This window comes from Ascaphus truei, chromosome 1 (assembly GCF_040206685.1).
Source record: "Ascaphus truei isolate aAscTru1 chromosome 1, aAscTru1.hap1, whole genome shotgun sequence".
In the NCBI taxonomy this organism is placed as follows: Eukaryota; Metazoa; Chordata; class Amphibia; order Anura; family Ascaphidae; genus Ascaphus; species Ascaphus truei.
The window spans coordinates 389,796,252-389,814,351 of NC_134483.1; the positions used below are offsets into that span (position 1 = coordinate 389,796,252).

Below are 18,100 nucleotides of genomic sequence, written 5' to 3' on the forward strand. Positions count from 1 at the left end.
TTCTTCTTTCTTTCAGTTGCGGCTCTCTTCCGGGGTCTTCTTACCGTCTGCTGCCACGCCCGTGTCTTCTTCTTTAGGAGGTCCTTCTTTCGCGGCGTCTGGCTTCAAAATGAGATGACATAGGCTTTTATAGGCCTATGACGTCACATTTTCATCATATGGTTCCCACGGCCCTGATTGGGCCGTGAAAACCATGTGTTTTGGCCGAGAAAAAAATAAATGATGACGTCATTTAAAGGCAATGAAAGCACAGCCAATTAGAATGGCTTTGCTTAAATTGCCTTTAAGATGAAAAGAAACATGGCCAGCCTCACATGGTACGGTAGCCAATCAGAGTGTGGGAACTCCATCCCAACTCTGATTGGCTCTAGTACACCATGTGACAGAGGCTTGGGGGAGAACGGATATGACGTCATTGAAAGCCTGTCACATGGTACTAGAGCCAATCAGAGTAGGGATAGACTTCCCAAGCTCTGATTGGCTACCGTACCATGTGAGGCCGACCATGTTACTTTTAATGACGTCATCTTAAAGGCAATTGAAGCAAAGCCATTCTGAATGGCTGTGCTTTCATTGCCTTTAAGTGATGTCATCATTTTTTTTTAATCGGCCAAACCAAAGAAAGAAGAAGAAGACACAGGCGTGGCAGCAGATGGTAAGAAGACCCAGGAAGCGAGCCGCAGCTGAAAGAAATAAGAATACAGATGAAGATGGATGACAACTAGAAGACCTGTGGATTGTTTTGTTTTATTATTTTAATGTTTATTATTTTATGGGTTTCTGTTCGTGGATTGGTTCGCGAGTAAGCTGTTCAACGGGAGTCGGTGAGTGGGTCAAGTAATGGTAAGTGAAGAAAAGAAATGTATTTTATGTTTGCAAAAGCAGGAAGAGAATTACCCGTTTTCGCACCATACCAGGTCACGTGATGACGTGATGACGTCATCACGTCAGCCCATGTTTACTAAAGTGACAACAAAACTAACTTTATTAAACTTAACATATAGACACTAACAAAATTAACCAAAAATGTTTTTAAACAGCTAAAAAAACATAATAAAGTGAAAAAATGAATGCACTGAGAAGTTAAGCAACCTTAGTGATGTTAATAATATAAAAGAAAATTAGATTGACCTAGCTATAGTATATAGATTTTAATAATAACATCACCAGTCTAACAGTAGAGCTTTGTTATTCTCTTAGAATACAGAAAATTATATAAAGAAAAACAAATTAGTAGTTAATAAGAAGTTAAAAAAACAAACTATTATAATGACAAAATTAATATCATCAGAGGTATAGAATGCTTATGAACATGATTAGAGCCAAGTGAATTGTACCAAAAGAATATAAACATATATAATATAACCCATGTATGATCAATTGATGTATGTAGATAATATGAAATATATACTAATTCATGGTAAACAAATGCATATCTAAACATGGATGTAGAAGTAATCAAAGAGCGATCAAGTAAGCAATAGAACAAGTGCAATTAATTCGCACAACTAGTTTTAATGATCTACTCTCAATCCAATATTTTTAGATATAAACAAGCATAAGTTTACCATCACAATTTGATTGCATTGCCATATTCGAATGTATCCCATCAATTAACTATATGTAGCCTGGTCCCCAAAGAGTCCTCCCGGTGGCGTCAGAGGCATGGCGCCGCCATCTTTTTTATGTCCGCACGGGCGCGGAGGCTTGCGCATGCGCAGATGCGACGCGGTGGCCAATATAGTGAGCGCGAAGGGCAGAGATGGCGCTCCGTAGTGCAGGAACTCCCCAAGGTCGCGCAGGCGCAGTTAAGCATAGCGGTGGCCATTACAGCTTCGCACAGGTGCAGTAAAGATAGGGTACGCGGTCTCAATGCTGAAGAGGTCCTGAGTGGACTACAATTCCCAGCAGCCTCTGGGGACTGCCCTTTCACCCACATCACGTGCAGCCATCCAGCAAATAGGGTTTGCAGCTTGTCCTGTGGGAGAAAGATACAATGTTGCGGGGACCACGCTAGTCAGTTGGAGCTAGGAGCAGGAAGGAGGAGGAAGTGTGTAAGGAGCAAGTGGCTCTCACACTAGGCCAGGTTACCCCCCAGGCCCCAGGTAGGTCCCACTCCCCACTAGGTTAGTGGGTAAGTTCATAGGGAAGGCCCCTTAGGTAGGGACCCTGCCCTTGCGTGTGTGTAAGTCTTGTCAGTGACACAGCTGCAGTGCTGTGTACTCTGACAAGAAGAGACAGTGTGGCTTTAAGTGCAGCCACAGCAGTTAGCTTTGTTTGTGTCAGTGAAAGGCCCCTCATAGGAAGAAGGGGGGTTGCTTTCCAAGTTATACAGTGTGTGTAATATCACCAGTGCACGTGGTGAGCTGCCAGAGTCTGGGATCAGACAGAATCTACAGTGAGAGATCTTCTGCATGCAGGGACTAGGGTAGAGGTATATCCCCAGGGCCCAGTTAGTCCCCTGAGACACTGTAGAGGGAAACTGTATGGTATAGGGTCGGCCTTAGGATAGGGACTCCTTCACCATACTCAGAGAGCAAGAGGAATGCTGGATGACAGTGCAAGAGGAATGCTGGGTGACAGTGCCTGACTGTCAGTACAGCGTGTAGCAGAGACTGTGATAAAGGATCATTCCGGCTGGAGACCCCTCCCCTCTGGAGTCAGCGTGTGCATCCATCCCTGCAGAGAGTAGCGCAGCACGGCGTGGGATCACTGTGCAGTGTTGCTGAGTTCCAAGGATTTTCCTGATCAGGACTGATCAGGGAGGTAGTATATATTAAGTGCACCACTGGGCCCCAACACAGGGAAGCGCTATTCCTCTCACTCACACTTTCTTTATTGTTGTGGACACTCAAGAGACTGAGGGGAATGTGATGATGGACATGTGGGTGAGGGGATGGTATGCATTCAGGGTGATGCACTGTTATTCATATGCTGTATTGATGTTATGCAAAGAGAGTTTCATTGAAGTTTACAGTTCATGCTCAGTAAATACTGTTTATTCACACGGTGTGTATTTACTGTATGGTTGTTCTGGTGAGGGCACACTTCCACCCCGTTGGGATCCCTCATCAGTGGAGGCACTGCACCAAGTGTAAGTATATACCCCAGGTTCCCCGTGGCGGAAGCTCAGTTCTCCTGGTTGCCAAACAGGTACCGCACCACACTGATACATAGTCTGATACACCTACCCACCCCAATCTCACTTAGGGTGGGGGGTAAGAGGGTTACATATACGTGTGTAATAAATTTAAATGTAAAAGTCTATATACACAAATATACTAAAATGCATAGATAGATATCTTATCTCAGAAAATCTAATACCCAATGATGGAATAACAATTCGTGTGGATGGCAAATCACAATGAGTCAATCAGGCAACATATATGATTTCCATATAGGATAAATCGATATATTAATAAATACTAAGAGTTAAGGAAGAGAAAAATAACCTATTCCCCAACTAGATAAGGTTCATAGGAAAATATGCATAGTCCTTATTATGCTTCAATATAAGGAATCCTGACGATATGAACAAAGAATACAATGTTATAAAGATTATAAAAGCGGATTAGTGAGTATACAAGTATATGGATATCACATGCATATAATATACGAAAAATATGCGTAATCCTTGCTATTGTCACGCTGTGCTGCCCGCAGACCAGACTAACCACCAGTACTGAGGTGGAGAGTGCGTAGACAATGCACCCGCAGTAGTGAGGGCGTGCGCGGAATGTGGATTTGGTAGTGTGAGAGAGCCGCGGGAGAGCAGGGGGCAGTGCGTAGACACGCTGCAGCCGGCACTATAGAGAATGGAGAGAGGAAGCAGCAGTAGACTGAGGAGGTAAGGGGGGAGCGCGCCGAGGGCGGCAAGTCCCCTGCGTCCTTACAGTTATACATCAATGTAAGGAATCCTGATAATATAGACAGAAAATTAATATTATAAGCATATGATATACAAAAATATATATATATACACATGCATAGTCCTTGTTATACATCAATATAAGGAATCCTGAACCTGCAGACAAAGAATATGATGTTATACAGATTATAAAGGAAGATCTTTGTTTATATTGCGGAAACAATGGGCACTATCTCGCTGACTGCCCAAATAAGTCCAGGCGGTCTTCTTTCCAGAGCCCTAGGAGAAATCGGCTGCACGCTATTTCAAAGACTGTTTTCTCTGCTTCTCAAGGGAAAGATAACCCTCCTTCTCTACACCCCCACCTCCTGGTTCCTATTATTATCAAAGAAGGAACACATCGCTTTTAAACCACAGTAATGGTTGACTCAGGGGCGGCAGGGAATTTTATGGACATAGAATTCGCCAAGAACAATTTGGTATCATTTATAGCCAAGGAATCGCCAGAAAGGATGGAAGTCGTTGACGGTTCTCCCTTGAGCTCCGGACCTGTTACCCATGAAACAAGTAACTTAACACTAATCATGGCGCCCAATCACCAGGAGAAGATTTCATTTGATCTCATTCCTTCACCTTTGTTTCCAGTGATTCTGGGAATTCCATGGCTCATGGTCCATAACCCCCTAATTGACAGGAAGACAAAGACCCTCACATTTCCCTCGGAGCACTGTCAGCTAGCCTGCCTACCTTAAACTCCTATACCAGAGTGTGTAGGAATACATAAGATTTCCTCGTCTCAAAAAAATCTTCTGCCGGCTCCATACTCTGAGTTTCTAGATGGGTGTGATAAGAAGAATGCGGATACGCTTCCCCCACATCGTTCTTATGACTGTCCAATTGAATTATTACCGGGGGCTGCCATTCCGTTTAGAAGAATCTATTCCCTCTCAGAACCGGAATTGAAGGTCCTCAATGACTACCTACAGGAGAACCTGTCAAAGGGTTTTATCCGACCCTCTACTTCTCCAGCAGGCGCTGCGCTCTTCTTCGTGGAAAAGAAAGACGGGTCTCTACGCCCATGCATTGATTACAGGGAACTAAATAAGAATACTGTGAAGAACAGGTACCAGTTACCTCTGATTCCCGAACTATTGGAAAGAATTCGGTCAGCCAAGATCTTTACCAAATTAGATCTCTGAGGAACGTATAATTTGGTCCGCATTCGACCCGGTGACGAATGGAAGACAGCCTTCTAAACTCGTTATGGGCACTATGAATACCTGGTGATGCCCTTTGGACTCTGTAATGCCCCTGCTACCTTCCAGCATTTAATTAATGATGTTCTCCGAGAGTTATTGGACAAATTCATAGTGGCATACCTGGATGATATCCTAGTCTTCTCAGATAACATCATGGATCACCAGAAACATGTCCGGGTTGTCCTTGAGCATCTCCGCAAGCACAAATTGTACATTCAATTAGAAAAATGTGAATTCTAAAAAACCAACATGCAATTTCTCAGTTACGTCATCTCTCCTGAGGATTTGAGTATGGACCCAGGCAAGATTCAAGCCGTGGTGGAATGGCCAATCCCTCGAAATGAGAAGGACATTCAGAGATTTGTGGGCTTTGCCAATTTCTATAGACGTTTTATTAAAAATTTCTCTGGCATTATTGCTCCAATCACCCGACTCACACGGAAAGAATTCCTCTTCAAATGGTCTCCTGAAGCGCATGCAGCATTTGAACAATTGAAGTCACTCTTCACATCTGCCCCTATCCTCATCCATCCAAATCCTGAACTACCATTTATTTTGGAAGTGGATGCATCCGACTCCGCTGTTGGTGCCATTCTTTCACAAAGAATTGGACCCAAGATGCTCCTTCACCCATGTGCCTTTTATTCATACCAAATGTCAACAGCTGAAAGAAACTATGACATCAGAAACAAAGAACTCTTGGCTATAAAAGCCGCATTCTCTGAGTAGAGGCATCTACTTGAGGGGGCCAATCACCCGGTTACGGTCTTTACGGATCACAGGAATTTAGAATTAATTCGATCCGCAAAGAGACTGTCTACACGACAAGCCAGGTGGGCTCTCTTCTTTGCAAGATTCCAGTTCCACATCAAATACCGGCCTGGCTCTAAGAATGGGAAAGCTGATGCCTTGTCATGGTCATTGCCTAATCCTAGTTCAGACAAAGAGCAAGAAGAAACTATTCTTCCAAAAATAAATTTCTTGGGCGTCACATTCTCAGCCGATCTCCTCACACGAATAAAGGGAGCCTACAGTACTCAAATTACTCTTTTCTTAAAAACCCTCCTCCCGAAGCGGAACTATTTCTATGTGATGGTCTGTGGAACTGTAAGGACGGTCTGTTCGTCCCTAAGGAGGTAAGATTAGAGGTGCTCCAATTACTGCACAACTCCCGACCCGCTGGTCACCCAGGTGTCCTCAAGACACAGGAACTGTTGTCTCGCTCTTTTTGGTGGCCAAAATTAGCACAAGATGTCCTCTCCTGTGAGACCTGTACTAGGACCAAGACTCCTCGAGCATCACCTATGGGTTTGCTGCAGCCCCTTCCAGTTCCAACTCGTCATTGGGGGTCCATATCAATGGATTTTAATGTTGACCTGCCCCGATCAAGTGGACATAATACCATTCTGGGAGTAGTGGATCGACTTACGAAGATGGCTCACTTCATTGCAGCACAGAATCTTCCTTCAGCAGACCAGACAGCCAAGTTGATTGTGAAAGAGGTGTTTCGGCTTCACGGGGCTCCAGATGAGATCATATCCGATAGAGGGATACATTTCACTTCAAAATTTAGGAATTCGTCAACATTTATCGTCTGGCTATTATCCACAATCCAATGGCCAGACAGAAAGGACCAATCAGACTTTAGAACAATACTTACGATGTTTTGTTTGTCATCTCCAGGATGACTGGATTGATTGTCTAAGATTAGCTGTGTTTTCATACAACAACTCACATCATTCATCGACTCAGAAGAGTCCTTTTTCTCAAATTATGGATTTCATCCAACCTTTATTCCTTGTTTTCCATCTTCGGGCCCCATTCCGGCAGTTACAGAGAAACTGGAAACTCTGCGAGACATCCGGGAGACCCTCAAAGAGACACTTTGTGAGACTCAAGTAATGTACAAAAGAGCAGCAGACCAACACTGCAGACCCTCCCCAGAATTTCAAGTCGAGGATAAAGTCTGGCTTTCTACAAGAAATCTACGTTTAAAGGTTCCAACCATTATATTGGGCCAAAAATACATCGGGCCATTTCGCATCTCAGCACTAATAAATCCAGTGTCCTTTAGATTAGAGCTTCCCGAGACCATCAAAATACACCCTGTTTTTCATTCTTCTCTGCTGAAGCCATTCCGTGAGAATCCGTTTCATGGACGTAGACTTCCTCCCCCTAAACCTATCCTCGTGGATAACAAAGAGGAATTCATTATGGAGAGAATTTTGGACTCCAGGTTACACCGAGGGAAACTACAGTACCTGGTCCACTGGGGGGGCTATGGCCCAGAGGAGAGGTCCTGGGAACCCAAAGATTTTGTACATGCTCTGCGACAAGTCAACGCTTTCCACCGGAGATATCCAGACAAGCCCATCAAGGATCGTCCGGAGAATGCTCTTGGGAGGGGGGAGTAATGTCATATTCTAGCCTGTAGTACCCATGCTTGGCCACCGGGATTGCTGTCTCAATGTCTTGTTCTAGCCTGCAGTACCTATACTTGTCCACCGGGATTGCTGCTGTTAAACCAAGGAACATTCCAGACCTGATACCTGACACCACTGCACATGTGTTCTACCTCTCAGCCTGTCTATATAAACCTCCCTTTCCTGTTCCTCCCTTGCCTGTTTATACTGGTTCCTTAGCTTCTGCAAGGTTCCTGTGTTACTGCTGTGCTAGCTATTGCTATCATCCTGTTCCAGTCTCCTCATTGTCGACCTCTGCTTGGTACCTGACTACGCTATCTGCCGCCTGCCTCTGACCTCTGCTTGTGACCCCTACCACACTCCCTGCTGTTCCTGCCACTGGGATCCACTTCAGCTGAAGTACAATCCTTGACAGTGGTTTGACTGGCTTTGCATCTAATCCCATGCTGTGCTTAAAAGATGTGTGAACAGCAGAGCATTTGCTTATTTGGGTCCAATGTAAATGGATTTCAGGCAAAAGGTGACACATTGTGTGCTCATTTGAATGTCATTTCCCAGAATCCCTTGCTGCAGTGGAAGCACTGTATGCGAGGTGATAACGGTTGAAAGGCAGGGTTGCAGACCTGTCTAAGACATGTGAATGTGCTCACAAGTGATTTTCTTGATTATAGATAGATAGATACTTATGTGATGGGATGTGTTTGTATCATTTAGATTGATCTCATTATAGGAAGAAATATTCTGACACAATGGGATGTGTTTGTATTGCTCAGATTTATCTGAGAATAAGAAAATACTGATTATACTGGCATGATGGGAAGTGTATTTAGGTAAAAAAATAATAAACTTTTCATATTATTATCTACATCAATCAATTGCTCTGAGTACAGTATGTACATTGTGCGAAGTTAAGCAACATGGGGCGTGGTACTTCTTAGTAACGGCCGTACGATAAACAATATGTAAATATCTTCTCATTGGCTGTCCCTGGGTGAGTGACAGACCATTCAGCCTATTAGAGAGGGGGAAGAGATGTGTAGTCTACATTAATTAGGACATTTACTCTTTCACTAAAAGGCTGGGGAACATTACAGTGGTCTGTGGCTTATATAACCACTTTCCAATATTGTGCTGAGAAGCGGTCCTCAGGTCTCTGAGAGGCAGGGCTCACAGCCAACCCTAAGAAATAAGGCGGAAACCAAATACTTGGGTTATGCAGTGGGAGGTGGAAAAGTAAGGCTGGTGGTCTGCCAATATCACAAAGGCAATCCATTTGGGGGGTTATTCATGCACCTCTTTGCTATCTTCCTTCCCTCTCCCCCCCCTTTTTTCCCCCTTCCCCTCCCTTTTTTCCTTCTCCCATTTGCTTTCCCTAGTGTTATCCACTCCTACCTACCAGTATTATGTATTATTTATTTATTTCCATTTTTAATATTGTGTTTTTACTTTTTTTAATTATTTTATTACATTCATAGTATCATTGACATAGACATAGTGGCAGCCTACCCTTTCACGACTGCAGAGGATCCCAGGGAATTGGGTGACCAGATGAGAAGAGCAGGTCCAGAGCAGACACCGGAAGGAGGCATGCTCCTCCCCTGGCCTCTTCGGAGCCATTTCTCCTCAGTTTCCATACCTCTGCACGCACACACAATAATGTTGGCCGCCAGCACTGATGCGCCCACCCACCCCTACACCCGCCCACTCTCCCTCCTGTGCGCCCACCCAAGCACAGCATATTTCGATGTCTGCCGGCCCCTGCACACTAGGTTTTGCTGCCTGCCGTCTGTGCCCCCCTAAACAATCTTGTGCACCCCCACTTGGTGCACCGCTAGGATAGAGAGAGGTGAGGGTGTGGCAGGGAGAGAGGGGTGAGTGTGTGGGGATAGGGGATAGGGGTTGAGAAAGGGGAGGGGCCTGTGGGGAGGAGAGAGAAAGTGTGTGTGTGTGTGTGTGTGTGTGTGTGTGTGTGTGTGTGTGTGTGTGTGTGTGTGTGTGTGTGTGTGTGTGTGTGTGTGTGTGTGTGTGTGTGTGTGTGTGTGTCAGGGGACAAAGCTAATGTTGTGACGGGGGAGAGAGAAAGATGTGAGTGTGTGGCAGGGGAGAGAGAGAGTTGAGAGTATGGTCGGGGAGAGAGGTGAGGGAGTGGCAGGTGAGGGAGTGGCAGGTGAGGGTGTGGCAAGGGAGAGAAAGCAGTGAGGGTGTTGCAGGGGAGAGAGTGGCCAGGGTGTGGTGGGTTAAAGAGTGAGGTGGGGGTATGGCCGGGGAGAGAGAGATGTGGTGTTGCAGTTGTGAGGGGTGCTGTTGACAGAGAAAGGTGGGTGTTTGTTGGGGGAGAGAGAGTAGTAGGGTAAAGATAGAAGGGGGGGGGGGTGTCTCGCAAGGCCTACATTATGGGTAGTGGGGTTGGCCCAGTGAACAGTCTAGTTCTCGGCCCGGGAAAGCTGTCTGCGACCCGGAGTACAGGAACCGCTTGTTTTTTTTATTTGTTTTTTTTAACAAAAACAACACTGGCTATAAGTATCTCAAAAACACATTTTTATGACATCCTGTTTAGCTGACATTATTTTTGGGGTGTTTAATATATATAAAAAAAAGTTTTAATTGAAATATTTTACCATGAAGTGTACATGTCTAGTTTCCAGGCATTGGGAAGAGTGAAATAAAGTGACTTGCCAAGTATAAATGGTTCAAGTTAGAACTGAAATCACAATTGTGTATACTCAATGAAAAACACGGTACTGTGACATAGCATGGTATAAACTTAAAAAAATTTATTTTACGTTACAGATATCTAAAAGCATAAATCTTCTGTCTCATCTTTGGACTGAAGGATCTGACATAAGACATATTGTCTGCGTTGTTTCATGTTCCATAGCACTGAGAATATATGCTGAAATGTCAAAATTCCAGAATCAAAAGCAGGTATGGTTTGTTTTAAAAGGAAATATATGTAATTTGTTAAAATATTTCAATATCAAATTGAAATGATTAAGAAAATGATCTTTATAAATTATTTTTGTGTAACCCCTGTATTGCCACAGTTTATGGAGCCTATTCACTAAACTTTGATAAAATCAGTGCATTGCCGATTGACTTTGCATTGATTTATCGATTTCTCACATTTTTCACTAGTCCATGGGAAAATAATTACATATATTCAGTATACAGTAGGTACCTGCAAATTTGGTTATGCCTTGACATGGCTGCAGGCTTATAATGCTTTGGCCAAAGGGTTTAACTAAATAACTGTTACTCATGAGATCATTATTATATTTTAGCCTAATTTGTAGGAGATAAGGAGAGGTCTGCCGCTCACCTAATACTTAGATATTTATAATGAAAAGTCACAAGGTGCATAATATATTGAATCTATATACACACAGGAGGTAAGGATTGGAGAAAACCCTTCCACCACAAGAAGCCCTCAAAAATTGCACTCATGTGTAGTACTCAAATGGAGGATAACATTGATCCAAGATACATATTATCCTATACTGACAGTCATAGTGAGTGGAAAAAGCAAAAAGAATAAATCTTTAATAGTTATCTACAAAAACCACAGGGTGTAATATACAAGGAAAGTTTAACATTACGGCAGTGGAATATGACAATAAAAATGGGGAGTACAGTACTCATATATGTGGGAAGATATTCCTAATTCCCACACAGGGTTAATACTCCCTGAGTAAAGAACTTCCACCACAGTTAATCACAGTACAGGGAATTGGAATATACCTGCGTAGCAGATGTGTCCAGGGGATATTACCCTCTAGGTTTAGACACTCAAAGATACACTTGCCCACAATGTATGATGCATGAGTCAGATATAAAAAATGTATCCTTATGTATATATTCCTCCAAGGTGTCTTAGGGGAGCAATCCTTGCAAGGTTACACAGTAACAAGCAGGTATAATTTAACCTCTTGCTACATCTCTAGATGTTGCACTCTCCTGCTGGTAAAGACACAGGTTAGAATAGAGCTGGAAAAAAAATATCTATCTTACAGTAGATTGGTAGATTACCAACTCTATTTAACAACCACACAAAATTGGATCAAAGGTAAGTTGCTGCAACAATCATATCCTATAAATAGTTTCTAGTGCATGCACTTAGCAATATCTATAAATGCAAGATATGACAATACAAAATATGCTAGTGCACCTTCGACTGTCACTGGAGCATTGTAACTAAGATAGTGATAATACACTCTAGCTACAATGTAAATAGGTTGGTAAATAAATGACCAGAGCAGCGTTATACAACCAGATATCCGTGTTGTCGTCTTGGTTCCCCGTGCTGCAGTTCCACTGCCGACGCCGTGATGACGTCACTAAAATCCGACGGACCGTTTCGCGTGAGATCCACGCTTCATCAGGGTTAAAGGAGTTTTAAACTTTCCTTGTATATTACACCCTGTGGTTTTTGTAGATAACTATTAAAGATTTATTATTTTTGCTTTTTCCACTCACTATGACTGGTAGTATAGGATAATATGTTTCCTGGATCAATGTTATCCTACATTTGAGTACTACACATGAGTGCAATTTTTGAGGGCTTCTTGTGGTGGAAGGGTTCTCTAATTGGTATGAGCACAGGAATCATTCTTATTGATTTATCGCGCTATAAAAAAACATGTTGGTAAAAAAGTTCACTAAGAAAAAAGTCCAAAAAAAATATTTTCAAGTTCGATAATAAAATATGCAGCATCGAACGATTTTTATTTTGTTTTCTAAGTGCTATCGTACTATAAATCTTAGCGATCGGCAACTGATTGAAACTGCAGCCAGGAAGAGATGCATGGAGACACTGTCTCCATGCTTGGCTCTTACAGGCGATCATGCAGTTTCAATTTTAATTTTGATACTAGTGTGCAGGAGCAGGGGGTCTCCTAAGCTGAACCGTGTTTGTTTCAGCCTCAGGGATCCCTACTTCCCGAGATAAAGGCCCTGGTATGGGGTTCCGGTATCCCTGCAATGTTAAAATCCGGGGGATTTAAATTCTGCAGGAGATACCGGCACCCCATACTGGGGCCTTTATCTCGGGAAGTAAGGGTCCCCGATTCTGAAATCAATGCAGTTAAAGCTCAGAAGATTCCATGCTCCCACACACTAGTATGAAAATACATAAATAAATTTATCATAATCGTTGCGGCTAGCCGCTAAGGTTATGAAGCTGCTTTAATTTTATTTTTACTAATAGTGTACGTGAGCAGGGGGTCTTCTGAGCTGAACCGCATCGATTTCAGCCTCGGGGACCCCCTGCCTCCCGATATACAGGCCCTGGTATGGGGTGCTAGTATCCCTTGTGCATTTATAGACCCTCTGCTCACGTACACTATTGTTAAAAATAAAATTAAAGCAGCTTCATTACCTTTGCAGCTAGCTGCTAAGGAAATTAAGGAGTTATGGCACAGTAGCTGGTTTATTGAGGGCAGAGGGGGTAAATGAAGGGGGTACTTGGCCCAGGGTAGGTGGTTATGCCTACCAGGAAGATTGCAGCAGAAGTTTACCCTTTCATTAACATAGCGGTAGTGACCGCAATGGTAATGAAGGGGTTAACCCCCTCCATGACCCACCCAGTAGGCCTAAACACCCACCGTAGCGAAGTACCCCCTTCACCCAATCCCTCTACCCCCAATTAACATTAAAATACCCACTACCTACCAATACACAACCCACCCACCTCTTGTACCCCCAACAACCCCACTCCCTAACTGCAATGAGCAAAATTATGGATAATAGTGCATTTGCCCATTTCAAATTAAACCAGCCAGCATAAAGTAAATAAATCTTTCACTTACCCCTGCCAGGATGAAGGCCGTCCTCAACCTCATCACCGTCCTTGTTCTCCGTTGGTAGCAACATAACAATAAAAAATACAATCTAATGGCCACTAACCCCTTAATCACCTTAGCGGTTAGTAACCGCTTTAGTAATTAAGGGGTTAGCCCACCCTTCCGCGCTACCCACAAGGGAGGCCTAACAACCCCCCTGGGGCTTTCATCCTGGCAGGGGCAAGTTAAAGTTTTATTTAATTTATCCTGGCTGGTTTAATTTAAATGGGAAAATGACTTTTATCCATATCTGGATATTAGTATTTTTGCCAATTACTGTACTGCATGTGTTGGGGTTGGGGAGGGAGTTGTATTTATTTAAATGTATTGCATTGCAATGTAATTTTGAATGGAAAAAGCACTATTAGCCATCTTTCGTTAATAGCACTTTTGCCCATTCTTTTTGTTGCGTACAGGGGGTCGTTTAAGGTAGTAGTTACCCCAGGGTTGTGTTTACGCCTTGCAGGAGTATAGCGCGGTTGTAACCGCTAAGGTAATGAAGGTGTTAACTCCTACTGCCATCCTTCCGCAAGACCTAACGCCCATCCTGGGGCAACTACAATCTTCACCCACCCCCTGTACCAACAACAAATCAGTGCCTGATTTTTAACCCTTCCATTACCTTAGCTGTGAGCCGCTAAGGTAATGAAATTGGGTGCAATTTTTATTTTTGCAAAGCATTGATACCGGAGGCCGGCGGTATGTATGTATGTGTGCGTGTGTGTGCGCATCTACGTGTGTAAAGCTTAATTAATAAAGTGCCCACAGTGTGTACAGCGCTTTACAAAAGGTGTGTGTGGAGTGGGAGTGTATAACAATGGTGTGGGTAGGTGCTGAAATGTAAGAGGGTGTTGCATTTTTGTCCATGTGTGTGGCTATTATGTAATCCCTATTGGTATATAGGAATGGGATTACATTGTACATATATGTGTGAGAGACAGGTGTGTGCATTCATATAGCGCAGTATTTATAGATATGGGCTTTAGCACTCATGGGAAGAGAGTTCTCTGGTCTCCGTTTAGTGGCTCATGAAGCTGCGGTCTCGGTTTAGGCCACCGGTGTGTGTCCCATACAGTTTCATAAATTTGTATTGTATGTCTTTATTTATATAGCGCCAAAAGTGTACTCAGCGCTTCACAAAGAATACAGTACAGGGAATTTTAAAAATACAATAAGTGCAGCAAAAATCAGACAATGGGAAAGGAAATCCCTGCCCCGAAGAGCTTATAATCTAAGAGGTTTGAGGGGAAATTTACAGAGACAGCAGGTGAGGGAAAAAGTGCTGTAGATGGGTGTTAAATGAAAAGGTTAACACCATTTAAAGGGGAAGAGATGGCAGGGAGGCGTAGGAGAGATGAGGTGTGTATGTCTGGCTTCAGGCTTAGGGGAGATCCCCAGCAGCAGGAAGGAGTAGATAGAGGGTGTGAATAGAGGATTTGCGTGGGTGTTTTTTATTGAGGGGTAAAGAAGATGGAGATATATGAATAGAGTTGGAGACATGGGGCTGGTAGAAAGAAATGTGTATTTTGAAAAGAAGCGAGGTCAGAGCAAATATAAATAGTAGCAGCATCATGGCATCAGTAGTTAAGTGCTGAGATGTGTGGTCTGGGATAGAAACTGTCCACCTTTCCAAGCGTAGTTAACATCCAGGATTGATGGCCCGTAGATGTTCTGTAGTCCCCTTGTTTCCCTCCTGTTAAACTCCCTGTTAAACTTGACCATGCCACTTAAAACTGGGCCACTTTGAATCTTGGGCTGCTTTTCACAGCCAGGGCTGCTCTGGTTGCTCTTATAATAAGTCACCTGACAGAATTTATTTCAGCCCAACCACCTTAATTAGCACATGTGAGGCATATTAACACAGATGTTTTTTCGACAGGTCTTGCCTAAGTATTAGTGTAAGTTAATTTAATTAAGACTAGGCTAAAGACTACAACTAAAAATACACATAGCACAGGATTGCTTGCAGACAGACAGTTCAGATATATTTTTTACCTGTGAAGAGAAGAAAAAAAAAAGATAATCAGTAAATCAATAATCTTCTAACTCCCTGTTAAACTCCATGCCACTTAAAACAGGGCCACTTTGAATCTTGGGCTGCTTGTATTCATGCAACCGTCTCTCTTGTGGTGTTCTAAGATTACCTTTGAGTATGGCCACCTTCCGATCGTTCATCTTATGGCCAGAGTCAGAGAAATGTTCGCAGACAGGACTGTCTCCTGTTCCGCATGTGATGCTGAGGCGATGCAAATTCATTCTCTTGTTAAGCCCCTGTTCCGTCTCACCTATGTAGCAGCAGCCCCCTGGGCATTTCATGCACATGATAACGTACACAACATTGCTGGAGGAACAGGTGAACCTTCCTTTGATTTTGTACTCCAGATTCCTGTGTGGTATTTGTATTGCGCCTGTTGTGTGGAGCATTGTGCAGGTTTTGCATCTTGCATCTTGGCATGGTCTTGTCCTGCATTCTTTTGTACTGTTGAATACTTTACTCCTCACCATAATTTTTTTTGAGATTATGAGGTTGTCTGTATGATAAGGGTGTTTCAGGGAAGACCTGTTGTAGTCTTGTATCTTCCTGGACACACACACACACACACACACACACACACACACACACACACACACACACACACACACACACACACACACACACACACACACACACACACACACACACACACACACACACACACACACACACACACACACATTCTCTTACATCACAAGCATTCAGGGACTATTTAACACCTCAGGTCATAAATCTTATACTGCACAGAGGGAGGGATAGCTTTCATCCATAGATGCTTTGTTTCAAGAAAGTTCTTTGGCTGACTCAAATGAAACATTGCCCAAAGAAGAGATCATTGTATCTCGAAAGCTCGCACAAATAAATGCATTTCCTTAGCCACAGAACGGTATCGACTACCTGTTTTTATATCTCTCTCTCTCTATCTATCTCTAGATCTCTCTATCTCTAGATCGATCTAGATCGATCTATCTAGATCGATCTATCTTATATATATGTTGTGGTTATTTTGGGGGTTCAATAGGAGCTTGTTTGGTGTCCAGTATATGTCTATCTCTATCTAGATCGATCTCGATCTATCTCTATCTAGATCTATCTCTATCTATCTCTATCTATCTCTATCTAGATCGATCTCTATCTCGATCGATCTCTATCTAGATAGATCTCGATCGATCTCTATCTAGATCGATCTCGATCTATCTCTATCGATCTCGATAGATCGATCTCGATCTATCTCTATCGATCTCGATCTCTCTATCTAGATCGATCTATCTCTATCTCGATCGATCTCGATAGATAGATCTCGATAGATAGATCTCGATCTCGATAGATATATCTCGATAGATAGATCTCGATCGATAGATCTCGATAGATCTCGATAGAGATCTATCGATCGAGATCAAGATCGATCTATCTCTGCCCCATGGCGTAATATAGTACATTTAATAACAAATAGGGAATAGGAGAGGGATTAAAAACACTCACAAAGTAATTGTAAATTACACGCAATTTGTGATAAAAATCACCACCACGAGGAAAACACCGTCCAGGATCGCGTAGACAATCCAAGGATTAACAACCGTTTGCCAAGAACAGTTCATCCCCCATAGGTTGCCGCATGAAAGAAGATGTTCCAAAGGTCCGCTTTCAATAAGCAAACGAGCTGGCCTCAATAGTACAACATGCGCGCTTCGGCCGTAAAGCGCGCCCGTGTGTAGTGATGTAATGTTGTAATAGGCGTCCTTGACGCGTTTCGTCACAATTAAGCAACTTTATCAAAGGGAATGACACGAACAAGGAGAGCTGGATATTTGTAACTACATACATGATGTGATTGGTTGGGAATTATTAGAGGGCCTGCCCCCAAGCATATCTACATAATGATTGACAACCTAAAACCACCAATGAGAACCTCCAAAACCCTCAGGTTAATAACAATAATGAAAGAAACATAAACAAATGTAAACAATTGCGAATCGGCCAGAACAAAAGAAAACTATACAAATGAATAATATACTATGCATACAATCCCAAAAAACACTAACAAAATGATATAAATATTAAATAATTATAACCTTCTAATTGCAATAATAAATACAATAAAAATGACAAGAAATAATTGCATGTGCATGTAATTAGATAAGCATGAAAAAATGCAAATTGCAACTTATATGATCACATTGTTACAAAAAAAATAATAAAAAATATGTGTGTGTGTGTGTGTGTGTGTGTGTGTGTGTGTGTACACAACTGTATGCTCATCTGCATGTCTTAGGCAGGTCTGCAACCCCACCTTTCACCATTATCACACAGCACTTCCACTGCAGCAAGGGATTCTGGGAAATGACATGCAAATATATATACATATGTGTATATGCAAATTGTGATGGATTATTATTAGGATGTGAAACATATAAAAAGGAATTATTTTATTAGTAAGTGGCAATATGATCCCATGCACATGCATTACAATCACAAATATAAACTCTGATGGAAATCAAGAAATTATAAAACCGCAATAGTTCACCAATAAAATGATAATATAAATAAAATAATTATAAATATGAAAATTGAATCATATGTGAAGGATTAATAACATAGGGAATTACAACTAAAAATAAAAATAGATTGTGAAGGGAGAAAATAGAGGGGGCATGGGAAAAGAGGGAAAAGGAGGGGGA

General features: G+C 42.6%; 1 protein-coding gene across 8 annotated transcripts in view; it reads left to right on the top strand.

Annotated features, from left to right (window-relative positions):
* LOC142501655 (putative ATP-dependent RNA helicase DDX60) overlaps window positions 1-18,100 on the top strand; it is a 362,879-nt gene that overhangs the window by 97,617 nt on the left and 247,162 nt on the right. For all 8 annotated transcript variants that reach the window (XM_075611796.1, XM_075611815.1, XM_075611833.1 and 5 more), the window contains one exon: window positions 10,341-10,475. In XM_075611796.1, the coding sequence (XP_075467911.1) occupies window positions 10,341-10,475 (135 nt within the window). The remainder of the gene's footprint in view (window positions 1-10,340; window positions 10,476-18,100) is intronic.